At 43.0% G+C, this 27323-nt stretch overlaps 1 protein-coding gene across 1 annotated transcript in view; it reads left to right on the plus strand.

Annotated features, from left to right (window-relative positions):
• LOC122550227 (3-hydroxyisobutyrate dehydrogenase, mitochondrial-like) overlaps positions 1-27323 on the plus strand; it is a 149300-nt gene that overhangs the window by 43274 nt on the left and 78703 nt on the right. The window contains exons 3-4 of the mRNA XM_087986959.1: positions 7190-7299; positions 8485-8606. Of these exons, the coding sequence (XP_087843085.1) occupies positions 7190-7299; positions 8485-8606 (232 nt within the window). The remainder of the gene's footprint in view (positions 1-7189; positions 7300-8484; positions 8607-27323) is intronic.

Here is a 27323-nt window from a genome sequence, read left to right on the forward strand (position 1 = left end):
TGTGAAGCCATTGCTGGCTCATGTTAACTATTCCCAAATCCTCTGTTATTTAGGCCTTTCATTATTTAGTGTTACTTTTATTTAATTTTGGAATGCTGTAGTGACTTCAGTTGTGTAAACTGATGCAAACATTTATTCAACCCTTCTGCCTTTTTCTTGTTCCCTGTTATTATTTCTTCAGCCTCATTCGCTAAGGTACCTATGTTAACTTAGGCCTCTATCATCATCTTCATGTATTTTGAAGCATTTACAGTCCGTCTGGATATTACTGTCAAATTTACCCTCAAATTTTATCTTCTCCCTCTTTAATATTTTTGGCCTTTTCCTAATCCCTTTTTCCTAATACTTTCCTAATCTTCTGGCTTACTAGATCTTAACTAACACTATTTGACTATTTTTCTTTGCTATCAATTTGATGCTATCCTTAACTTCCTTGGTTAACCATGATTAGCTTATTCCCTTCCTAGGATCCTCCTTTCACACAGGGATATATCATTGTTGTGAACCATGAACTATTTTCTTAAGTGTCCTTGTTCTACTAAACTCCTTTCCCAGTCCACTGTAGCCAGCTCTGTCTCATTCCTAGTTATCATCTTTATTTAAGTTTAGTTCAGTTGTTTCTGACACACATTGCTTTCCCTTGAACTGAATGCTAAATCCTGAGATGTTCTTATCACGGTTTCCTCAGGAATCTTCCCAACTCTGACATAATTTTATTAAATGTGCCTCATTACAAAATACTAGATCCAAAATGTCCTGATCCCCGGTTGGGTCCATAATATATTGCATGAGGAAACTGTCCTGAATGCATTCTGTGTGGTATGGTCTTCTTTGTGGTTACCTCTGCGAAACTTGATTATCCCAGTCTACACTAAGATTGAAGAGAAAGTGAGGTCTGCAGATGCTGGAGATCAGAGCTGGAAATGTGTTGCTGGAAAAGCGCAGCAGGTCAGGCAGCATCCAGGGAACAGGAGAATCGACGTTTCGGGCATAAGCCCTTCTTCGGGCATAAGCCCATTCCTGAAGAAGGGCTTATGCCCGAAACGTCGATTCTCCTGTTCCCTGGATGCTGCCTGACCTGCTGCGCTTTTCCAGCAACACATTTCCTACACTAAGATTGAAGTCAACCACTATTTAGAATACTAGCTTTTTTTTTGCATGCTATCATCAGCCCCAACTTTATTTTCTGTCCCACTGCATAGCTATTGAGAAGAGACCTATAGACCACTACTCCTGTCAGTGTCGTCTTTCCTTTTTTTAAATTTCTTATCTACTCCATTTGGATTCTGCCTCTTCTGATCCAAGATAAATAACCAGACAATGAAACACTGCTGTGGTTTGCACAAATGTGATGAGAGAATAAATAGGAATTCTAACAATCCTCAATGCTCTGCATGTGACCAATATATTAGGTGTGGACTGACCTTGATAGGCAGTTTCCTTGTCATTTGACCAAAGAATTCAAAAGATTTCAAAAGCAGACCATTGACTTGCTTGTTCATAACTGATGGACTGATGCATTGCTTCTAACAGTACCATCAGCCTCTGTATCCCTGACCCAGCACTACAGCCTGTAACTGCACTACAAGGTCTGTTTGCTGTAAAATATGATGGCTCGGACAAATGTTTGGCACAACATCGTGGGCCGAAGGGACTGTTCTGTGCTGTATTGTTCTATGTTCTAAACATGATGCTATGGCATCTAAATTGGATGTCCTTCTGACATTGACAGCTTTATTCTTGAAGCATTGTTATTGTAATGTATGAAATTTGGAAGCCAACTTGAGCGCACCATTGCCGACCAAAATGATGAGCCAATAGACTTGATTTTCCACTGCCCCTGAAGAAAGCTGCATCCAAAAATCTAAATGTTCTCTCCCTCCACAATGATGCACAGTGGCAGCAGTGCCTACCATTAACAAAGTGCACAGTAGTAACTTAACAAGACTCCTTCGACAGCACCATCCAAACTAGTGAATAGTATTAATGAAAGAGACCCTGGCAGCAGATGCATGAAAACAGGGCGGCACGGTGGCTCAGTGGTTAGCACTGCTGCCTTACAGCGCCAGGGACCCGGGTTCGATTCCAGCCTCTGGCGACTGTCTGCGTGGGTTTCCTCTAGGTGCTCCGGTTTCCTCCCACAGTCCAAAAGATGTGCAGGTTAGGTGAATTGGTCATGCTAAATTACCTGTAGAGTTAGGTGCATTAGTTAGGGGGAATGGGTCTGGGTGGGTTGCTCTTCGGAGGGTTGGTGTGGACTAGATGGGCCGAAGGGCCTGTTTTCACACTGTAGGTAATCTAATCTGTGCCTGCAATTCCTCTCTAAGCCACACATTATCCTGAATTGGAAAATATTGCCTTTCCTTCACTGGTCATGAGGTGAAATCCTGAAACACGCAGCATCATTGTGGATGTATCTCCAGTATATGTACCTACAGCTTCAGTTTGAAGGTATTTCACCACTATTTTGAGTGCAGTTAGGAATGCAATAAATACTGGTCTAGCCAGTGATGCCCACATCCTATGAATTAATATATCAAATAAAAATGCTGTGTGGCATGGATGTTTGCCTTCTGAATGTTAAGTTCATTCTGGCACCAACTGTGGGGCATTTCTTTTGAGCAACAGATATGTCAGCAAGCAAGTTAAGCAGCCAGTCACCTTGAAGAATTCTTGAACAAGGATTTTTATTTTTTTAATGACTTTTCAGAAATAAAAATGATTTGAGAAATATACTCTGACTAAGGAAACAGCTGAAATATCATAAACTTAAAAATTCTATGTTTTAAAAGCTATTTTAAACATTGCATGGGTAAATTGGACATTGTATAAATATAACTTTTACAGTTCCAGAGCCATTTGCAGTACTCCATTTGCACCTTTTTCAACAAGATGTACTTTATTGAAATTTTTAATAGCGAACATAATAAACAGTCAAACTTCATACTAGATCAGTGGATTTCCATATGCCAGGGCTTTAGGACACCCTGTAGACGAGAATGGGGTTGATGACAGTCTGTTTTTGTTAATGGTTAACTACAAACGTGCATAGACAGGAGTAGTTGCCAGTTTCACGGTGCAGTTCTAGGGAGGTTGGTTGACATAAGTCAGAAAGCATCATGGTTGAAGTATTCTTGGTTAGGATAAATTTGTTCAGGGCACCTGAGAACTAATTCTTTTAAATATTGTCATCAAGATCTTTAGCTTTTGGCTGAAAGAGTAGATGAATCCTCTATATGATATTTTAACCAAAATGCCAGGCCTCTGATATTGCAGCACTGTTTCAGTACTGCACTGAGTGGCATGACCACATAGAATTTGTGCTGGATTTGGACTTGAACCCAAGACCGCTTCAGTCAGAGGTACAACTGTGACTTCTGAATCATAGGTGACATCTATGTGACCTTGTCGCTTATATTTGCATCTCTGATTGTCGTTTAACAGAGGATTACATGTGGCAGGATGGAACGTAAATGTTGGCAAGACCAGTTAGTCCAAACTAGGAGAAAGTGAGGACTGCAGATGCTGGAGTACCAGCGTTGAAAAATGTGGTGCTGGAAAAACACAGCAGGCCAGGCAGAATTAGAGGAGCAGCAGAATCGACATTTCGGGCATAGGCCCTTCTTCAGGAATAAGGCTGGTGTGCCAAGCGGACTGAGATAAAAGGTAGGGAGGAGGGAATTTGGGGGAGGGGCGCTGGGAATACGATAGGTGGAAGGAGGTGAGGGTGATAGGGCGGAGAGGTCGGGAAGAAGATTGCAGGTCAAGAGGGCAATGCTGAATCCAAGGGTTGGGACTGAGATAAAGTGGGGGGAGGGGAAATTAGGAAGCTGGTGAAATCTACATTCATCCCTTGTGGTTGGAGGGATCCTAGGCGGAAGATGAGACGCTCTTCCTCCAGGCGTTGTGTGGCCAGGGTCTGGCGATGGAGGAGGCCAAGGACCTGCATGTCATTGGCGGAGTAGGAGGGGGAGCTAAAGTGTTCAGCCACGGGGCGGTTGATGCGGGTGTCCCAGAGGTGTTCCCTGAAACGTTCCGCAAGTAGGTGGCCTGTCTCCCCAGTAAATGATGTGTGTGGAAGTGCAGGTGAATTTGCAACGGATATAGAAGGATCCATTGGGGCCTTAGAGGGAGGTGAGGGGGGAGGTGTGGGCGCAAGATTTGCACTTCTTGCAGTTGCAGGGGAAGGTGCCGGGAGTGGAGGTTGGGTTGGTGGGGGGTGTGGACCTGAAGAGGGAGTCGCGGAGGGAGTGGTCTCTCCTGACTGCTGATATGGGTGGAGAGGGAAATATATCCCTGGTGGTGGGGTCTGTTTGGAGGTGGCGGAAATGACGAAGGATGTTACGATGTATCTGGAGGTTGGTGGGGTGGTAGGTGAGGACCAGTGGGGTTCTGTCCTGGTGGCGACTAGAGGGGCGGGGTTCAAGGGCGGAGGTACGGGAATGGAGGAGATGCGGTTCCACCGGACAGACCCCACCACCAGGGATATATTTCCCTCTCCACCCCTATCAGTAGTCAGGAGAGACCACTCCCTCCGCGACTCCCTCGTCAGGTCCACACCCCCCCACCAACCCAACCTCCACCTTCCCCTGCAACTGCAAGAAGTGCAAACCTTGCGCCCACACCTCCCCCTCACCACCCTCCATGGCCCCAATGGATCCTTCTATATCCGTTGCAAATTCACCTGCACTCCCACACACATCATTTACTGTATCCGCTGCACCCGATGTGGTCTCCTGTACATTGGGGAGATAGGCCGCCTACTTGCGGAACGTTTCAGGGAATACCTCTGGGACACCCGCACCAACCAACCAAATGCCCTGTGGCTGAACACTTTTTAGCTCCCCCTCCCACTCCGCCAATGACATGCAGGTCCTTGACCTCCTCCATCGCCAGACCCTGGCCACACAACGCCTGCAGGAAGAGCGCCTCATCTTCCGCCTAGGAACCCTCCAACCACACGGGATGAATGTAGATTTCTCCAGCTTCCTCATTTCCCCTCCCCCCCCACCTTATCTCAGTCCCAACCCCTGGATTCAGCAACGCCCTCTTGACCTGCAATCTTCTTCCCGACCTCTCCGCCCTCACCCCCTCTCCATCCTATCACCCTCACCCTCCACTCCTTCCACCTATCGTATTCCCAGCGCCCCTCCTCCCTACCTTTTACCTTAGCCTGCTTGGCACACCAGCCTCATTCCTGAAGAAGGGCTTATGCCCAAAACGTCGATTCTCCTGCTCCTTGGATGCTGCCTGGCCTGCACCACATTTTTCAACTCAGTTAGTCCAAACTGCCTATTGCTTTCCTCTTTTATGCAACTTGATATTTTTGCAAGTTTCTGTTCTTGCATCGTGAAACCTTTTTCTCCCTGCAGGTTAAATGTCAACTTTTTTTTAACATATTCACTTGTGGGACGTGGATGTTGCTGGCTGGCCAGCATTTATTGTCTGTCTCTAGTTGCCTTCTTGATCCCATTGCTGTAGGTTTACCCACAATGTTATTAGAGAGGGAATTCCAGGATTTTGACCCAGCGATAGTGAAGGAACGGTGATCTATTTCCATGTCAGAATGGTGAGTGCCTTGGAGAGGAACTTGAAGGTGGTATTCCCAATATCTGCTGTCCTTTCCCTTCTAGATGGAAGTGATCATGGGATTGGAAGGTGCTGTCTCAGGATCTTTAGTGACTTCTGCAATGCATCTTGTAGACAGTACACACTGCTGCTACTGAGTAATGGTGGAGGGAATGGATCCCTGTGGATGTAGTGCCAATTGGGGAGGAGTGGATGGTGTCAAACATCTTGAGTGTTGTTGGGGCTGCATTAATCCAGGCAAGTGGGGATTACATCACACACCTGCCTTTTAGTTGTTGAGGAGCCAGGAGGCGAGTTACTCGCCACAGTATTCCTAGCTTCTGACCTGCTCTTGTAGCTACTGTTTATGTGGTGAGTCCAATTGAGTTTTTGGTCAATAATAACCCTCAGGGCATTGATGGTGGGGAATTCAGTAATATTAACACTTCTGAATGCCAAGGGCTGGTGGTTAGATTGTCTCCTTTCATGATAGTCATAGCCTGGCATTTGTCTTGCGCAAAAGTTACTTGCCACTTGTCAGCCCAAGCCTGCACATTGCCCAGATATTTTTGCATTTGAACATGGACTGCTTTGGTATCTAAGGAGTTGGGTATGGTGTTGAACATTGTGCAATCGTCGGCGAACGTCCCCACTTCTGACCTTATGATTGAGGGAAGGTCATTGATGAAGCAGCTGAAGATGGTTGGGCCAAGGACACTACCCTGAGGAACTCCTGCAGAGATGTCCTGGAGCTGAGATGACTGAACTCTAACAACCATGACCCATAGAGTATGGGTCCGACCACTGGAGAGCTTGCCCTTTGCTTCCAGTTTTGCTAAGACTTTGATGCTAAACTCAGTCGAATGCAGCCTTTATATCAAGGGCTGTTGCTCTCTCCTCACTTTTGGAATTCACCTGTTCTGTCCATTTTTGGACCTAGGCTGTAATGAGGTCTGGAGCTCAGTTGCCCTGGCAGAACCCAAACTAGGCATCACTAAGCAGGTTATTCCTGAGCAGGTGATGCTTGATGGCATCTTCTATCATTTTACTGATGATTGAGAGTAGACTGATGAACTGATAATTGGCCGGGTTGTTCTTGTCCTGATTTTTATGTACAGGACATACTTGCGTTGTATCTGTATTGGAACAGCTTGGCTAGGGAAGCGGCAAGTTCTAGAGCACGAGTCTTCGGTCTATTGCTGGAATGTTGTCAGGGCCCATAGCCTTTGCAATATCCAGTGTCAATTGAATTCAAGCTCCCCACCATCTGATGTAGTGGGATTCAAGCCCAGCTCCCCAGAACATTAGCTGAGTTTCTGGATTAATAATCTTGCAATAATACCATTAATCCATCACCTACAAAATTCCTTTTTTTTTGCTGTTGACTTAGTTTGAGCATACAATGTGTATTTATTCTGTATATGCATAGCAATATTATGCCATTATTGATACTCCACTTGCCTCTTTCTTGAAGTTATTGAATTTGCCTCTCAAGTGCAAAACGTAAATATAAAACTGATCTGGTGTCCCCAAACAGGTTTAAGCCATTTTCTTGCCTGGTTTTTTTCTTTAAAATGTCACAAGAAGACTTCACTTTTTTTTGTCTCCTTTTGTTTCGTAGATTATGGACTCTCCTGCTGAAGTAGCTGAGCGGGCTGATAGGGTCATAACTATGTTGCCATCAAGTCCTAATGTGATTGAGGTTTACACAGGCCCAAATGGCATTTTAAAGTAAGTAATTTTATATACTGCTTAATATTTATTTTAAGCAGTTGAAGTTGCTGTCAATGTTCGGTACTATATGTTATGGGAGGTGATGGCCTAATGTTATCATCACTAAAGTATTAATCCTGAGTCCCAGGAAGTAGTTTGGAGACCAGGTTCAAATTTAATTTAATAAAAAGCTGGAATTGAAGTTCTAATGACAGCATTCTGTCTTGTTGGGAAAAAAACCCATCTGGTTCACTAATGTCCTTTAGGAAAGAAGACTGCCATCCTTACCCAGTGTGGTCTACATGTGACTCCAGGCCAGCAGAAAAGTTGAGGGCTCTTAACTGGCCTCTTGGCAGTTATGAATAGGCAATAAATAGTGGCATGACCAGTGATATCCACATCCTGTGAATGAATTTAAAACAAAAGATGCATCTTGACCTGTCCTCATTCTCTCTTGACATTTACATCTGAGCATAGGAATTTATCTGTAGGTTTTATCTATAAAAGAAATTGCCATGTTTAATAAGCTGATGTTTCTGGTTGTAAGATTTATTTTGACCATTACATTATTTTTCTATATAAATATCGTCCAACTCCTATCTATTGGTATATTCGTCAGAGTAGATAATAAAGAAGAATTTCCCAATATGAAGTTTGGATTAATCTTGCCAAGTTATAATTTTTTATTGAATTTAAGGAAAAAAGCACATTTTTTAACAATCATTGGTGAACTCTAGTTCCTTGATTTTTACCTTCAGCATGTAATTTGCCAGACTTCTGTTCTAGGACTGGAACAAGCAGTGTATCAATCAGTAATGTGACAAGATGGCATTGCAAGAAGGCTTTGACAAAGGCCTGTGTAGGTTATGTTACCCTTATTGGAAAGTGTGGGAATAAGATCAGGCTCAGCCCCGGGGTGATATCTTCCTTTTCCTGACCTACCACAGGATTTTTTTGTAGGTGTCTATGAAATCCAAGTAATGCCACTAAAATTCCATCTGAGTTGCTGTCTTCTGGAATTTTGGGGGAAGTTTTTTTGGGAACAAGTTCTAACCTGTTTACAGATTTAATTGTTTTGTTGATTTTCTTTGTAAGTGTTTTTATTGTGTTGCTCTGAGGGTAACGTTTTGTTTCTGGTGAATCACTTGTCAATAGTTTTGTAATCTTGTCATTTTAAGCTCTCTTTCCAAATTTGCTTTGCAGAAAAGTTAAGAAAGGCTCATTGCTAATTGATTCGAGCACAATCGATCCAGCTGTTTCTAAAGAAATGGCCAAAGCTGCAGAAAAGATTGGAGCAATGTTTATGGATGCGCCTGTATCTGGAGGTATGTACTGTTCAGAATGAATGGAGACCTGTAACCAGCAGTGTTCCACAGGGTTCAGTACTGGATCCATTTCTGTTTGTCATTTTATACAAATCATTTGGATGCGAATATAGAGGCATGATTAGAAAGTTTGTGGATGACCCCAAAATTAGTGGTATGGTTGACAGTGAGGAAGGTTATCTAAGATTACAAAGATATCTTGATCACTTGGTACAATGGGCTGAAGAGTGGCAGATGGAGTTTAGTTTGGATAAATGCAAGATATTGCATTTTGCTACTACAAACAAGAAACTTGTACACTTAATAGTAGGGCCCCGGGGAGTGTTGTACTACAGAGGGATGGTGGTTCAAGTACAAAGTTCTTTGAAATTGGCGTCGCACAGAGGCAGGATGGTTAAGAAGGCATTCAGAACGCTTGCCTTTATTGCTCAGACCTTTCAATACAGGTAGTTCTGGTATAATGCACATTTCAGCAGTGCGATTTAGCTATAACATCGCTGAAGAATTAGAGAATGGTATTTTAGAGACCACTTACCTGTGGCAATAGCATGATTTCTGCTGGGATTGGTTTGCACACTTTGTTCTGCACATGCGCCGGTGTGCATGCTGAAATCTCCACACCGTTCGGCACATGCGCCGGTGCGCTTACTGAAATCTCCACACCGTTCTGCACATGCGCCGGTGTGCATGCTGAAATCTCCACACCGTTCGGCACATGCGCCGGTGCGCTTACTGAAATCTCCACACCGTTCTGCACATGCGCCGGTGTGCATGCTGAAATCTCCACACCGTTCTGCACATGCGCCGGTGCGCTTACTGAAATCTCCACACCGTTCGGCACATGCGCCGGTGCGCTTACTGAAATCTCCACACCGTTCTGCACATGCGCCGGTGTGCATGCTGAAATCTCCACACCGTTCTGCACATGCGCCGGTGCGCTTACTGAAATCTCCACACCGTTCTGCACATGCGCCGATGTGCATGCTGAAATCTCCACACCGTTCTGCACATGCGCCGATGTGCATGCTGAAATCTCCACACCGTTCTGCACAAGCGCCGGTGTGCATGCTGAAATCTCCACACCGTTCTGCACATGCGCCGGTGCGCTTACTGAAATCTCCACACCGTTCTGCACATGCGCCGATGTGCATGCTGAAATCTCCACACCGTTCTGCACATGCGCCGATGTGCTTACTGAAATCTCCACACCGTTCTGCACATGCGCCGATGTGCATGCTGAAATCTCCACATCGTTCTGCACATGCGTCGGTGTGCTTACTGAAATCTCCACACCGTTCTGCACATGCGTCGGTGTGCTTACTGAAATCTCCACACCGTTCTGCACATGCGCCGGTGTGCTTACTGAAATCTCCACACCGTTCTGCACATGCGCCGATGTGCTTACTGAAATCTCCACACCGTTCTGCACATGCGTCGGTGTGCTTACTGAAATCTCCAAACCGTTCGGCACATGCGTCGGTGTGCTTACTGAAATCTCCACACCGTTCGGCACATGCGCCGATGTGCTTACTGAAATCTCCACACCGTTCTGCACATGCGCCGATGTGCATGCTGAAATCTCCACACCGTTCTGCACATGCGCCGATGTGCTTACTGAAATCTCCACACTGTTCTGCACATGCGTCAGTGTGCATGCTGAAATCTCCACACCGTTCTGCACATGCGTCGGTGTGCTTACTGAAATCTCCACACCGTTCAGCACATGCGCTGATGTGCTTACTGAAATCTCCACACCGTTCGGCACATGCGTCGGTGTGCTTACTGAAATCTCCACACCGTTCGGCACATGCTTCGGTGTGCTTACTGAAATCTCCACACCGTTCTGCACAAGCGCCGGTGTGCTTACTGAAATCTCCACACCGTTCTGCACATGCGCTGATGTGCATGCTGAAATCTCCACACCGTTCTGCACATGCGCCGGTGTGCTTACTGAAATCTCCACACCGTTCTGCACATGCGCTGATGTGCATGCTGAAATCTCCACACCGTTCTGCACAAGCGCCGGTGCGCTTACTGAAATCTCCACACCGTTCTGCACATGCGCCGGTGTGCTTACTGAAATCTCCACACCGTTCTGCACATGCGCTGATGTGCATGCTGAAATCTCCACACCGTTCTGCACAAGCGCCGGTGCGCTTACTGAAATCTCCACACCGTTCTGCACATGCGCCGGTGTGCTTACTGAAATCTCCACACCGTTCTGCACATGCGCCGATGTGCATGCTGAAATCTCCACACCGTTCTGCACATGCGCCGATGTGCTTACTGAAATCTCCACACCGTTCTGCACATGCGCCGGTGCGCTTGCTGAAATCTCCACATCGTTCTGCACATGCTCCGATGTGCTTACTGAAATCTCCACACCGTTCTGCACATGCGCCGGTGCGCTAGCTGAAATCTCCACACCGTTCTGCACATGCGTCGGTGCGCTTGCTGAAATCTCCACACCGTTCTGCACATGCGTCGGTGCGCTTGCTGAAATCTCCACACCGTTCTGCACATGCGCCGATGTGCTTACTGAAATCTCCACACCGTTCGGCGCATGCGCCGGTGTGCTTACTGAAATCTCCACACCGTTCTGCGCATGCTGAAATCTCCACACCGTTCTGCACATGCGTCGGTGTGCTTACTGAAATCTCCACACCGTTCGGCGCATGCGCCGGTGTGCTTACTGAAATCTCCACACCGTTCTGCACATACGCCGGTGCGCTTACTGAAATCTCCACACCGTTCGGCACATGCGCCGATGTGCTTACTGAAATCTCCACACCGTTCTGCACATGCGCCGATGTGCTTACTGAAATCTCCACACCGTTCTGCACATGCGCCGGTGTGCTTACTGAAATCTCCACACCGTTCTGCACATGCGCCGATGTGCTTACTGAAATCTCCACACCGTTCTGCACATGCGCCGATGTGCTTGCTGAAATCTCCACACCGTTCTGCACATGCTCCGATGTGCATGCTGAAATCTCCACACCGTTCTGCACATGTGCCGGTGCGCTTGCTGAAATCTCCACACCGTTCTGCACATGCGCCGGTGCGCTTGCTGAAATCTCCACACGGTTCTGCACATGCGTCGGTGTGCTTACTGAAATCTCCACACCGTTCTGCACATGCGCCGGTGTGCTTACTGAAATCTCCACACCGTTCTGCACATGCGCCGGTGTGCTTACTGAAATCTCCACACCGTTCTGCACATGCGCCGGTGTGCTTACTGAAATCTCCACACCGTTCTGCACATGCGCCGATGTGCATGCTGAAATCTCCACACCGTTCTGCACATGCGCCGATGTGCTTACTGAAATCTCCACACCGTTCTGCACATGCGTCGGTGTGCATGCTGAAATCTCCACACCGTTCTGCACATGCGCCGGTGCGCTTACTGAAATCTCCACACCGTTCGGCACATGCGTCGGTGTGCTTACTGAAATCTCCACACCGTTCGGCACATGCGTCGGTGTGCTTACTGAAATCTCCACACCGTTCGGCACATGCGCCGATGTGCTTACTGAAATCTCCACACCGTTCTGCACATGCGCCGATGTGCTTACTGAAATCTCCACACCGTTCTGCACATGCGTCGGTGTGCATGCTGAAATCTCCACACCGTTCTGCACATGCGTCGGTGTGCATGCTGAAATCTCCACACCGTTCTGCACATGCGCCGATGTGCATGCTGAAATCTCCACACCGTTCTGCACATGCGCTGGTGCGCTTACTGAAATCTCCACACCGTTCTGCACATGCGCCGATGTGCATGCTGAAATCTCCACACCGTTCTGCTCATGCGCCGATGTGCATGCTGAAATCTCCACATCGTTCTGCACATGCGCCGATGTGCATGCTGAAATCTCCACATCGTTCTGCACATGCGCCGGTGCGCTTACTGAAATCTCCACACCGTTCTGCACATGCGCCGGTGCGCTTACTGAAATCTCCACACCGTTCTGCACATGCGCCGGTGCGCTTACTGAAATCTCCACACCGTTCTGCACATGCGCCGGTGTGCTTACTGAAATCTCCACACCGTTCTGCACATGCGTCGGTGTGCTTACTGAAATCTCCACACCGTTCGGCGCATGCGCCGGTGTGCATGCTGAAATCTCCACACCGTTCTGCACATGCGCCGGTGCGCTTACTGAAATCTCCACACCGTTCTGCACATGCGCCGGTGCGCTTACTGAAATCTCCACACCGTTCTGCACATGCATCGGTGCGCTTACTGAAATCTCCACACCGTTCTGCACATGCGCCGATGTGCTTACTGAAATCTCCACACCGTTCTGCACATGCGTCGGTGTGCATGCTGAAATCTCCACACCGTTCTGCACATGCGCCGGTGCGCTTACTGAAATCTCCACATCGTTCTGCACATGCGCCGATGTGCATGCTGAAATCTCCACACCGTTCTGCACATGCGCCGATGTGCATGCTGAAATCTCCACACCGTTCTGCACATGCGTCGGTGTGCATGCTGAAATCTCCACACCGTTCTGCACATGCGCCGATGTGCATGCTGAAATCTCCACATCGTTCTGCACATGCGCCGGTGTGCTTACTGAAATCTCCACACCGTTCGGCACATGCGTCGGTGTGCTTACTGAAATCTCCACACCATTCTGCACATGCGCCGGTGTGCTTACTGAAATCTCCACACCGTTCTGCTCATGCGTCGGTGTGCTTACTGAAATCTCCACACCGTTCTGCACATGCGCCGATGTGCTTACTGAAATCTCCACACCATTCTGCACATGCGCCGGTGTGCTTACTGAAATCTCCACACCGTTCTGCTCATGCGTCGGTGTGCTTACTGAAATCTCCACACCGTTCTGCACATGCGTCGGTGTGCTTACTGAAATCTCCACACCATTCTGCACATGCGCCGGTGTGCTTACTGAAATCTCCACACCGTTCTGCACATGCGTCGGTGTGCATGCTGAAATCTCCACATCGTTCTGCACATGCGCCGGTGCGCATGCTGAAATCTCCACACCGTGCTGCACATGCGCCGATGTGCTTGCTGAAATCTCCACACCGTTCTGCACATGCGCCGTTGTGCTTGCTGAAATCTCCACACCATTCTGCACATGCGCCAATGTTCTTGCCATTCTGCACATACTCCGGTGTCTGCACATGTGTCATGTTGATGCTGGTCTTTGTGTCATTCTGTGCATGCGCTGAAGTACCTATGCGTTTCTGTGCAGGCGCGATGTGAGCTCCACTCTTTGGGCTGTTCTGCACATGAGCTAATGTCTGCTGCTGACAGAGCAGCTTTCTGTGAGAGGTATTGTACAGAGAGCAGCATTCTTACATTATTTAAAATGTATTTGTTAAATTTACTTTTGTCAATAAATGTGATTTCAACCTTCATTCAGGTTGTGCTGTACTTTTGCGTGACACTTTTAGGTGATTTTTGAGCGATCGTGAGTAATATCTTTTGCTGGTCTGCTCCTAACCCCCGAGACTCCATTATTTCTATTAAGCAAGGTTTCACTGGAACGCAACTACAGCATTATAGGAGAACTACATGTAAGGTACAAAAAGAAAAAAACAATTTATCATGACCCAATTGATAAAGGTGATACTTCCGGATACCAGGCGCATGCACATAAGCAGTGTTATTTTTCATTCAGAGATTTCTAAACAGGTAACAAACCCTTTTTTCTTTTAAAATTGAGAATATATTGGGTAAGAAATTGTCTAATTGAATTTTTATTTTTAAAAAGTAGTTTAATACTGGCCTTGGCGTCGGTGGCTGAGGAATGACCTTATAGAGGTTTTACAAAATTATGAGGGGCATGAATAAGGTAAATAGGCAAAGTCTTTTCCCTGGGATCGGGAGTCCAGAGCTAGAAGGCACAGATTTAAGGTGAGAGGGGAAAGATATAAAAGAGACCTAAGGGGCAATTTTTCACGCAGAGGGTGGTACATGTATGGAATGAGCTGCCAGAGGAAGTGGCAGAGGCTGGTACAATTGCAACATTTAAGAGGCATTTGGATGGGTATATGAATAGGAAGGGTTTGGAGGGATATGGGCTGAGTGCTGGCAGGTGAGACTAGATTGGGTTGGGATATCTGGTCGGCATGGACGGGTTGGACCGAGGGGTCAGTTTCCATGCTGTACATCTCTGACTCTATGTCCAGTCTGCAATCACCCAAATGTTGGTTAGACTATAGTTGAAGTATTAAACAAGAAACTGAAAGAACGGTGGATGCTGGAAATCGGAAACAAACCGGAATTACTAGAGCAAAACAGAGTTAAGCAGAACTGAAGAAGGGCCACTGGACCTGAAACATCAACTCTGCTTTCTCTCCACAAATGCTGCCAGACCTGAGTTTTTCCAGCAATCCCTCTTTTTGTAAAGTTGAAATATGGCCTGCAATTTGGGTAATCTATAAAAATATATGAATTCTATAATGATCATATGTTGGATTGATATGAAGAACGAGAGGTTACGCTTATGAAATTTGCCCATAACAAAAATAAACAGTTTGTCAACAGTATGGCCAAGTTTTCTTTATAAAAAGGTAGTGGATCATTTCTGTTGATTTCCATATCCGTGTCAATAAAGGATGGACTGGTATCATCCATTCACAAATGAAGAGGGCAGAGTTACACAGGCAATTAAAATATGAATGTTTTACCAGACATAATTATTGACATTTGAAAAGTGTTTGAGTATTGCATCCAGAATGGTGGGTGATTGGTGTCTGGTGCTCTAGATTTTGCAACAGATGTGTTTGACTTCGTTGCAACTGTTAAGCAGCTTCTTTAATATCTCAATGAAAATAGTTACTTGACTATAAATGGAAAAAAATTCCTTGCTAGATGGGACAGATCTCATCTGAAGATTTGAATCCAATGTACAGCACGCAGAAACATTTTAAGCAAATTGTATTGCTATGTTTCGCTTTTAAGGAATACTGTACTGACTACAAATCAACTGTACATTTGGCATTTAATTTTGGGCAGCAAAAAGATTTCTAAATTAAAATGTGTCCACTGTTTAAAATGGCCTGTCATGTGAATAAATTAATTATTGATCAGTGAAAGGATACTTGGTTTGTTTGCCATGTATCTTGCTAGGCAGGTATATTGTTCATATTTGAGGACAATGCTTAGTCAGTACAGGGTGCTCTTGTCATGGACCTACATGAGTCTGTATGAATCTGAAGGGGAGAGAACAGGGAAATAAAAGCAACCCGATCTACCCTTTAAGCAAACAAAGTGCTGAACCTGTTGTTTACCACACGTTACATGGGTGGAAGCTTGTGTTACTGAAGTGACCATGTGCATAAACAGATAAAGGCGGCTGGAAGATTTGCCATGCCTGGGCTACAGGGAAAGAATTGTGAACTTCACAGTGCAAGTTAGTTCTGAGATGCGAAGCTATCTGGCTGAGTGAGGGAAAACGAAGGTGGTATTGGGAGTGAAGGATAGCTTTAGCTTGGTTCTGGGAGAATAATGTGTCTACTTAAGGGCCATTGAGTGATTTTCTAAAGCTAACTAACAAAAACATTTTGCTGTTTTATCGTATAAATTGCATACTAAATTGTGTGTCGGACAGTGTATACTTTTAATTATTACAGTGCAAGTCTTAAAATGTAAAATCTTACATGATTCTTTTTAGATGATCACTGTGTAAATGGACTTTTTTGAAGTTATCTGTCTCAATGAGGATTGTTATAGAAAAATTATTTATTGTTAGCTGTTGTACTATGAAAAGAAACTTTTGGCATAATCAGTGGGAATGTTTTTTTTTCCTTCCACTTTTTTTTTGTTCTGCAAGTTCCCAGGTTTGCATGCTTGGCCACCCCGGTGCCTCGAATAGTCCAATGTAGATGATGAATGTTTGTAGACTTTGACTGTGGGGCCCTCCATGACCTGAATCTCTGTACTGATGCCGACATAGACAAACTTCCAGCAGGGGTCATCAGTTGATGATCAAAGATCTGGCATTTCTTTCTTCCTTCCCTCTCTTGAGGCTGCATGCACCACGACCACTGCCCTAGCTGAGATTCGCTAATTTGGTACAGGTGAAAAACTTAAGTTAGTTACTGTGCTGTTGTGACTCTTCACAAAGATTGTACTTGTTGCTGATTGTAGTTAAGATGCTTAGGTTCATTTTATTTTTGAACATTGAATAATTTTAGAATTCAAAACTGTGTTGCTGAGTATGTTGTGAAGAAATTCGGTACTGAAAACAGCAGTAGTTTTACTTGTGTTCAGCAATACTTGCTGCTGACTTAATTGTGTCCAGGCTCTCCCTTTTAAAAATAGTTCCAGATGGAGCACGTTATTTCGGACATTGGACTGTAAAATACTACCTTGCAGTCTATTAACATGAAAAATATTTTTCCAAGTGAATGGAATGCTCAATTCCAGAAGAGTTCTTGCTTTTTTTCTTAATAATATTGTTTTTAGTCTCATTGCATTTTGTTTTTAGTCTCATTGTGACTATATTAATAATAGGACTTGGATGTGTTTTGGAATATCGTGAGTTAACATTGATCCACATTTTCTGTCTGCAGATTATGAGATGGAATAAATGTTGGGAAGTATCAGGAGCCTGTGGAAGTCATGACTCAAATACAGAAATTACCTGAGAAATTTGCTCCAACTATGAACTCTCTCACTGGTGTACCACTGATTTAGCCAGTGTAGCACAACTTGGGAATACACCCCTGCCACCTCAATCACTCACCATAAACACCCAACACCACTTCCTACTATTTAACAGACATGACCAGCCTCGTCAGTCTGACTACACCTAATCCCCCTCACACTAGACCTAACTTGACTGCCTTCCCTTGCCTCTGTCTTGACCAGCCCCAACTGCCATCCGCCCACATTCATTAATTTCAAAGGTTTGAGATCTTTTTTTAAAAAATCCCTGAATTTGGCAGCTGTTGTAAAAAGTGCGCATATGCTTTCCTTTACTTGATTTTGCCATGCCCACTGCACCCTACAGTGGCAGTGCTCTGCATTTCTGCTTTTTGTCTTGGACCTTGCACATGAGAGACTGTAATGGACAGCACCAATATTCCATTGCCAAGGCCATTTGATTTAGCTATACCATTTTTCTGCAAGTGAAAACAAGGGAGTTTTAAAATACTGAGCCTTTTGTTATTATTATTTGGTCTACAGACTCAGTGACCAGTTGTAGCACTTGAATACAGTCCTGACTATATGATCAACTAATTAAGTACAGATCAACAATTGTACTTTGTGGGTTTTATGATTCAGTATCTCATCATATGCACATTTTTGCTGTGTCACCTTGGACCTAAGAGAGATTTTAAGCGGTGAACTTGAATCATACTGAGCTTTACAGTTGAGGATGCAGTACAGGTATTTGCACCTCTCTGAATTACTGATTTCACAGATACTGTGACTTTAAGTGAAAAGTTGTTTTTGAAAAGAAAATTTCCAAGTGTCTCTTTTAAACTAAAAAGGCATAATATGGCAAATGTTTCTTAGTCCTGGAACATAATTTTAATAGCACAACTGGAATTAGTTACTCCTTGCTGTCCAGTAGTAACTTTTGATGTAATTCTTTACAGGTTTTTATGCAGTTAACATTTTTCTTGCATGTGATTTTATAGATGTGCTTTGTATGTTGAATTCTTCTGATCTTCAAATCTCACTGTGAATAAGAATCTAAATATATCTTCACTCATGCGAACTAATTAATTTATTACATATTCATACTTTTGTTTTGAATTCTTGTTAAGGATATTGTATCCGGGGTACCAAATAATGTAAATGAGGAAAAAAAGCAAATTAGTTGAAACATTACTCGCTGAACCTTTTTTAGTATGTGTGCATATGCTTTTTCTTTTAAGCAAAGGCAGGGATGGATGGGGTAGATCGATAGATTCTCAACAAAATACTCAGTGTATCTATCTGGGTAAGGAAGGAAGAGTTGGAACCACAGTTGAGTCGACCATAATTTTATTGAATGATAGGAGTAGACTCTGGACAGAATGGCCTTCTGCTCCTACTTTGTATGTTCATATACATCTCTTGTGTTGGCTTCCATTTTTTGAACTTCTGGCAGGGCCTTATTGTCCAATCTGCCCCTCACTTGCATATTACAAATTTTGGCAGGTACTAATCAGCTGCATGTCTTTTATGTAATGCAGTGGAAATGGATACTTTTGTTGTTTTGGCACAATGTATCTCTGTAGAGTCGGGACAGCTCTAATCTAATGAGTAGAGCAGTTAGTTAGTCTCATCAACAAAGATAGTAATGAGTTGTAAAAGGATAATTTAAAAAAAACTTAAAGTTGACTCTGTATGTTGAGCTGGATACTTTTATTTTGGCAGAGCATTTAACTTCTGAATTTGTATTCTTAGCATGTCTGTTTTGTATGTTAAATTGCTTTTAAATTCAGTTAAGGAAGTTCAAATGGCATCCATTTACTTCAGTGCCAAAATCAGTACTTTCTCATGATTGCCTTTTTTAATATGATAGCAAGTAGACATGCACAATCGTATCAATCTGTCCTTGATTTAAGGAGATGTCTGGTATTATACACATCAAATGCTAGGATTACTTTAGAGGCTTCTAACATGAGTTAATGACAGCTTTACTCAACTTAGGACTTAGTGGAAAATGAAGCTGGGCTGTAAATTACCTCTCCAAGTCCATAAAATTTAGGATATGGAGATCGTGTGGCCCTTGATTTAGATTGTTTGTTTATCAGCTGGCGCCTGGTCTGGAGTTGAGATTTGTAGATGTAAATCTCTGACAGAACTTGGAAACTCCTGCAGGCTACTTTGTTTATGACTTGGGATAAAGTGAGTTGAAAGCTCTGCCTTAACCACAAATAGTAATGTATGGAGGTTAATATCTGGACCATTTTATCAAAGTCCCTTTGTTTCGGAGGTTTTCTGACTGTTTCTTGATAGATCTGTTAAGGGAGTTTACTGTCATCATTGCTGAGTATACACTTACAGAATGATTCACCAGTACATTAGCTATTAGAACTGAATAGGCCTATTTTGTACTCTTCTCATGACCGTAATAGTGAACTTGTTCACAAAAATTAAACAATAGCATTCAATATTGTTGCAACAAAAGTGCATGAAATTCAATCAGCACATTTTGACCATTGTTAATTTAAGAATCAGTTGCATCTTTCTCTTTTTCCACATTGCTTTACTAAATTATATCTTGGTTTGAATCGTGAAATAAAATTGTAATAAATGTCATCACATGGTCACTAGGCTCTAAAAATTACATATCCAAAACAGTTATAAGTTTAGTCTTCTCCAGACACTCCAAAAAAATCAGTGTGCATTTGGGATTTTGAACTGACTGGTACTTGAAATGAAATTAACATTTCAACTTTTTATGCAGAATAATCACTGTTCTATGTCATTTTAGGTGTTTTTTTTTTTAATTCTGGGTGTGGCTATATTTATCACTCATCCCTTTGTTTCCCTGAGAAAATGTGCTATTGCATTGAATTACTTTGCTGTTGTGGTGTTGATGCTCCCACAAAAATGTTATCAAGTTGCTAGATTTTAATCTGGTGACTGAAGGAATTACTTCTTTTTAGGTCCAAGATGGAATGGTGTGGTTTGCCTTGCTGAGGCTGATACAAGGCTGCCAGATGCAGTCAGAGGAAGTTTAGCCAGGTCAATGCATCTCCTTTCTCCTCCCCTCCTTTTTATCAATGATCTTTTACCTAAAACTGTTCATGACTTGTTCTGATGTTTTTGACCCATTATAATCGAATTCCACAGAAATGTATTTTCCTCACACAGTGGTCCCTGCTCTTTCTTGCACTGCTTCAATACAGACCCATGGGTGTCAGCCTCCTCCTATCTTGGTAGAGTAGCCATTCTTCACCTGTCCTCGTGGATGATGGCAGGTTTCGGCATCATTGTAACTTGAGTTTCATGCTAGCTGTTTGTTGATGAGATTGCAAGTGCTTTTTGTCTAGCCGGAATTCCTGGAGAGAAATGTGAGTGTTAATGCCCCGGCCTCTGTACTGAGACCAGTTGTAGCGTTTCCTACAATGTTAGGCCAACTGAGCAATATTTGCATGTGAAGAAATCAAGTATTGACTTTTGGCAAAGAGAAATTCATTATGCAACATAACGTCTATGATCTCAATTGTCTACGTGACTGAGAATTTTAAGTAAAGGCAGAAAATGACTTGCACTAGTAACCTTTTTTGATGTTATGGCATATTAATGTAAACTAAAATTACACGCATTTTATGTGAAGCGCAGTTGTATTTGGGTCACAAATATGCATTTTTGAATCTTTTAAAATTTTGTTCATTGAGCATATGTGACTTAGTGATGTCACATTTTTAACCTCTCCAACCATGTGGCAAGGCCTTTTTTTTTTGTTTGTTTTTTGTTCACTTTTTGATCCTGAGCTGGATTTCAGAATTCTCCACATCGTAACATTGCCAGCAATTTATTTTCTAACAGAAGCTGATTAGTTGTTGGTGTATTCATCTAGACTGACTCCCTTTCTCAAAGAAAACATGCAAGTCTGAAAAGGTTCTGTGAAATTTTAGCAAACCAGGTTATATTGTACCTGGTTTTCATATCTGATACCCATCAAGATATGTACAAGCAGCGTATTACAAATAGGGTAGTATTAGATTCATCGGAACTTGCACAGTACTTCTATCATGAGGTGCATCACAACAGTCCTTTCTATTGCCAGTGAAAGTCGAATCTTGCTTCTCTCTTCCCTCCCATGACTCACTTTAGGAAGGAAAAACGTTTGGTTCGTAACTAGAATGTGTCTGTGTGTGGCCACATGAAACAAGCCACTCTTGAGTAGTTTAATTTCTACCTTAACTTAGTGCATTGCTGCACATGACAGTACTGAGTGTGTTCAAAAAAAACATCACAACCATGTCATTTGTTATTAACACCATTTTACACTTGTGTGTGTGCTGGACAATATTTCTGTAAAGTTCATCTTCTCGTTTCTTGTACCTAACCTGTGTAACTTATTCAAGTGAAGTAAAATACATGATAAGCACACACACACACACACACACACACTCACTCACACACACACACACACACACACACACACACACACACACACACCTGCCATCCCAGTTGTCATGCTTTCCTTAAAGTACCAGTCGATTTTCAGCATAGGGCTTGTTGCAAGTGCCCCCAAGGTTGAAGAGTTAAGTAGAAGACTGGACTAAGTGACTGCTGGTTTGGAATTTACAAGCCTGGAAGTTTTGGACCATATTCAGTAAGGGTAGGAGCTCATAGAATCATAGTTACAGCACAAGAGGCTAATTGGCCTGTTGTGTCCATGCTCGTTATATCCAGGGACAGTTTATCTAGTCTTGTTCTACCTTTTTCCCATAGCCCTGCAAGGTTTATTCCTTCAGACAATTATCAAAAATACCTTTTCAAACCTTGATTTGAATTACACCACATACCATCTTGTGCAGTGTGTTCTAAATCTTAATTGATTGCTGTGTTTTAAAATTTCTTTGTCACCATTGCCTTTTCCCAACTCATTTTAAATCTCCTGACTCTCTGCCTTTCTTCCAAAGGAAATTTGTTTTTTTTTTCTTTATTGACTTCATGGTTTTGAACCCGTTTTGAAAATCCTTTGATCTTTTGTAATACGAACAGTTGTATTCTCTCTCATCTGTTCATTGGAACTGAAGTTCGGTGTCCTGGAAACAATTTGTTATTCTTATGCATCTTGTCTGATGTCTTCACAGAATTACTAAATTGTCATGTCCACAATTGGATGCACTGCTCCAGTTGAGGCTGGCAAGTGTTCATTAAAGCTTTGTCATAATTTCTTTTGCTTTTGTACTCTAAAGTTTTGGGTTCCTGAGTCAGACGTGATATGCAATTCCACATACATTCCAGTATATTTATAGAAACTATCATCCATAAATATAACATTTGTTTGTAAATACAGGGATGTAATTCCATAAATGGAATCCATTAACAGAGATTTAGGCTAATAATACTCCCATGTATTTTGTACCAGCAGGTGGCATTGTAGCCAAACCTGTTCAGCAATTGGAGAGTTTTTTTAGATGAGGTACCATTCAAATATTAGTATGTTGTTAAATCCTACTGCAAGGATACTGGACAAATGTTCAATTGGTTCCTTCCTGAATCAAATACGTTACTTCCAGAGGATAATTGGTACACAATAGATTCAAGAATCTCTTTCAGCATGCACTCTTGAATTTATTAAAAACCAGGTATGTTTGAAGGAATTTAAGCAATTTTACCCTTACTTCGATTTACAGAGCTATGATAGAAAATTCTAATGAAATAACATTGGACTATAGAGTTTGATTCTAAACAGTATAAATTGGGCATTGGCTAAAGCAAAATAGTGTACAAGGTAGGATTAAAGGAGCAGTTTTGATCAAAGAAGTGAATTTTTGTCTTGAAATTTTTCCTGTTAATTATTTGAATGCAATTTTTTGTGAAAATTGTGTATGTGCCATTCTGGCCGAGAATGAATTGAAAACTCTTGAAACTTGATTCTAGCATTACGTTGCATACTTAAACATAGAAAAATAATTGTTGAGATTTCAGCTTATTGACTGACCAACACATATTCCAATTAAAAGTTTTGTCAGTTTGGTGTTCTGTGTACCAGTTATTTGAAAGCGCATGCAGATTTTCATTGAATCCATTTATGCACAAAAATGGAGCGTTTGTTGGATTCTTCCCCCTTTGGGAATATTTTCATTCCAGTATCCACCCTCCACTCCCCTCTCAAATTGTAATTGCACGTGACCGATTAAGTCATTCACTTCTACTTCTGTGATCATACTGTTGTTTTGCCTCACACTCTTGGGTAATATCTTGGTATTTTCAATTACATTGAGAACGATATCCTTTATGGATTCTTATTATTTCTGGCTTACGTGTGCTGTGCACTGTGACCTTGTACTCTTGTGCTTCAGTTGATATGTTTACCCTCTTCTACCTGTGAAGAGTGTTTATTTTGCCTAGAATATGCATGTTAACATAGTATTTTGATATTCGTCAAATTTTGATAGCTGAACTTTGCATTGCGTTCTCATCTTTCAACTTCACACTGAGGAGTTGGTCACAAATCCTAATGGTTCCACTGTTCATTACAGCCAGAGTGCAAACTGTCCACTGGCTCCAGGTATGCCTTGACTAAACTGGCAGGCTGGGGGCTGGAAGGACATAGCAAGCCAGGCAGCATCAGGAGTTGGAGAAGTTGACATTTCTGGTATAACCCTTCAGGACTGAGGGTGGGTGTAGGGGGAGCTGTAGATAAGGGGGTTGGTGGGGTGGTGTGGGCAAGGTGATGAAGTGAGGAGAAGTGAAGACAGGCAGTGCGTACAACCTGGTTAGTCGATGAGAGGAATGAATCCAGTTGGTGGTAGGGACTGGGAAGGAAGTCGGGGGGAGGTTATTTGAAATTGGAGAGTTTTCCCGGGCTATATGCTGCCCAGGCTGAAGAGGAGGTGTTGATCCTCCATTTTGAGGTTTGGTTCTTTGTGGCAATGGAGGAGGCCCTACACTCACCCTCAGTTCTGAAGAAGGGTTACACCTGAAACGTCAGCTTCTCCACTTCCTGATGCTGCCTGGCTTGCTGTGTTCTTCTAGCCGCCTGCCTGTCATACTTTGGATTCCAACATCTGCAGTTTTTTTGTCTCTGACCTTTAATTTAAACTGGTAGTCATGATTCATGTGAGAGTGTGATCATATCTAATCCAGACAGTAAGAAAACCACAATTACCGTCTTTTTTTTAATGCGGTAGCAAACTGCCCTAACTGTGGGAATTGCTTTGTCCATATTATTCACAGTTGTCCTGGAATATTGGCTTGTATTAGACAAATTTTAAACATTGACAAAATGTGTTCGAAACCAAGCTTGTTTAAAAATCCGAGACCTCCTTCATGGTTGTCAGGGGCAAGTCTGTACAGACCAACAATGGAAAAAGCTCAACACTAACTTCATTGGGCTGGCTGGATGATCAACCAGCAGAAATGTGGGATCAAAAACAAAAAGCAACTTTTATTTTTCTCCAGTGTTGTTGTCCTGAATGGTGCAGACAAGGAAACTACTCAAGTTGGAGGTCTGACCAGTTGTAGAGTCATAGAGATGTATAGCATGGAAACAGACCTTCGGTCTAACCCGTCCATGCCGAACAATTTTTTCCCAACCCAATCTTGTTCCACCTGCCAGCACCCGGCCCATATCCCTCTAAACCCTTCCTATTCATATACCCATCCAGATGCCTTTTAAATGTTGCAATTGTACCAGCCTCCACCACTTCCCCTGGCAGCTTATTCCATACACGTACCACCCTCTGCGTGAAAATGTTGCTCCTTGGGTCTCTTTTTTTATATCTTTCCCCTCTCACCCTAAACCTATGCTCTCTCGTTCTGGACTCCCCACCCCAGGGAAGAGACTTTGCCTATTTACCCTATCCATGCCCCTCATAATTGTGTAAACCTCTATAAGGTCATCCCTCAGCCTCCGCTCCAGGGAAAACAGTCCCAGCCTATTCAGCCTCACCCTGTAGCTCAAATCCTCCAACCCTGGCAACATCCTTGTAAATCTTTTCTGAACCTTTTCAAGTTTCATAACATTTTTTCTAGCATTTTTAATGTAATAGCAAAAATCTCTTTCATTGTTCAACAAACCGTTCACTTGCTTTTCCCAAGTGCTGATTTGCACTCCTTTTCTCACTCTTATGTAATTGAGTATATCCCAGTCCCAACTCTCCCACCAACAACACCAGCAATTTAAGATTTCTCCAGTGGACCTCTGGGCAAGACTTTCTGAAAATCATCTGGAGATTGAGCAAGCTAATTCTGGTCATCGGGTGGCATGATGGCTCAGTGTTTAGCACTGCTGCCTCACAGCACCAGGGTCCCAGGTTCGATTCCAGCCTCGGGCAGACTATCTGTGTGGAGCTTGCACATTCTGCCTGTGTCTGTGTGGGTTTCCTCCGGGTGCTCTGGTTTCCTCCCACAATGCAAAGATGTGCAGGTCAGGTGAATTAGCCATTCTAAATTGCCCATAGTGTCAGGTGCATTGGTCAGAGGGAGGTGGGATTGGGTGGATTGCTTTTCAGAGGGTTGATGTGGACTTGTTGGGCCGAAGGGCCTGTTTCCAAACTGTAGGGAGTCTAATCTAATCTTAATTAATTTCAATAGCTGAAGCCTGTCACAGTTGGATGCAGTGGGCAGCCAAACGTTTTGATCCTACATGGTTTGGGTGCTCATTGCAAATAGTTAGTTTTTTTTTATTTCTTCTATTCTTTCCTCTTGAGCAATTCTATAACATCTGGGCACGTCTTTAGCCAGAAGTACAAGTTGTGTAATAGCTTAAATGCAACAACATAAAACAGAGTCCTCTGTCCTTTTTGCTGTTGAATGACTGAGAATTAAAAATAGAAATGTGTCGTTGTAAGATTCCATGTTGGAATTCAACAAGGATGCAAAGTAAGCCAGCACTGTTTTTGTGAATAGCCTGAAATACCAACTTGAACTATCTTGAGAGATCTGCTTAGAGTGATACACCTGATGATCTGTTTTGCTTCAGATCATACACGAACATGTCTTGCCTATCTTTCTGGGATAAATGTGTGTCATTATCCCAGAATGGTAGACATGAGAAATACTCAATTTGTTATTTAACCTATGTTTAACATGTTATGAGAGACCAATGGATTAAATTCCTTCAAGAATTAATGGCTGATGTGATACTACATACTTTTGTACAATAGTCCTCCCAGCGTACACATGCAAAACTGTCCAGCTTTTCACTCCATGTTTTGATTTCTTGTCAGGCATCTGTCTTATTTTGATATCCATTATTGATTTAACTTGATAGACATAAGAGTGAAAGGAAGCTTATAAAGTGTGTGTGCTGTTATGATCAATGTTGAAGGTTGCGCTGGTTCTTTTTCTAGTCCATCTGTTATAACAACAAATTTTAATTCTTAACCAGGTTGGTGATATGGCCAATTTATATAGGTCTTTAGATTGTTAAATTCAGTATTCAAAACAAGGCAGTCAGGTTTTGTTAGCCAACTTCAATTAACTGGTTTATTACCAAAAACAAATTCACTCAAACAAAGATGTAAACATTATTGTGAAACCATTTTTAAAAATTCATATTGTTTAGTCCGAGGGGAAGCAAGAAATGAAAACTTGAAAGTAGTTCAGCTAATTTAAAAGCTACATTCATAAAAAGAACTCTCAATAAAAGGATAATTTTATGGTTTCCCCAAATGATGTTCTGACTCCAAAGATGTTCTGCACGCACGAACTGTCTTTTATGTGACTCTCTGCTACAGTTGTCATTCGCTGAATTGCCCTTAAATCAGGCAGTGGGTTAGATTCCAAGAAAATCCTCTTCAGTAACAATGAGTGGTGAAGATCATTCTCGATGGGATTTCATTGTGTCTCTTTCTGTCTTTGCCTCTCAATTTGCTGAGAGGAGTTGCAAACTAAGTGCAAAGATCAATGGGCTGTTGATTCTCAGGTCAAATTCGGAGTTCAAAAATGTGTTAGTCTTATCCCAATCAAACTGCTATGTGATCTTTTTGAAAGTTCTCTATTCTAAAGTAGCTCCATCTGAGCCCCTTGCTCCTCAGAAACTTTGCATGTTTCAATGTAATAAACTTTCTCTGGACTGTACCCACACACCCCCACCCCCCACC

This window comes from Chiloscyllium plagiosum, unplaced genomic scaffold (genome assembly GCF_037043375.1).
Source record: "Chiloscyllium plagiosum isolate Xiang-an unplaced genomic scaffold, Cpla_swu_hap1 HiC_scaffold_5, whole genome shotgun sequence".
In the NCBI taxonomy this organism is placed as follows: domain Eukaryota; kingdom Metazoa; phylum Chordata; class Chondrichthyes; order Orectolobiformes; family Hemiscylliidae; genus Chiloscyllium; species Chiloscyllium plagiosum.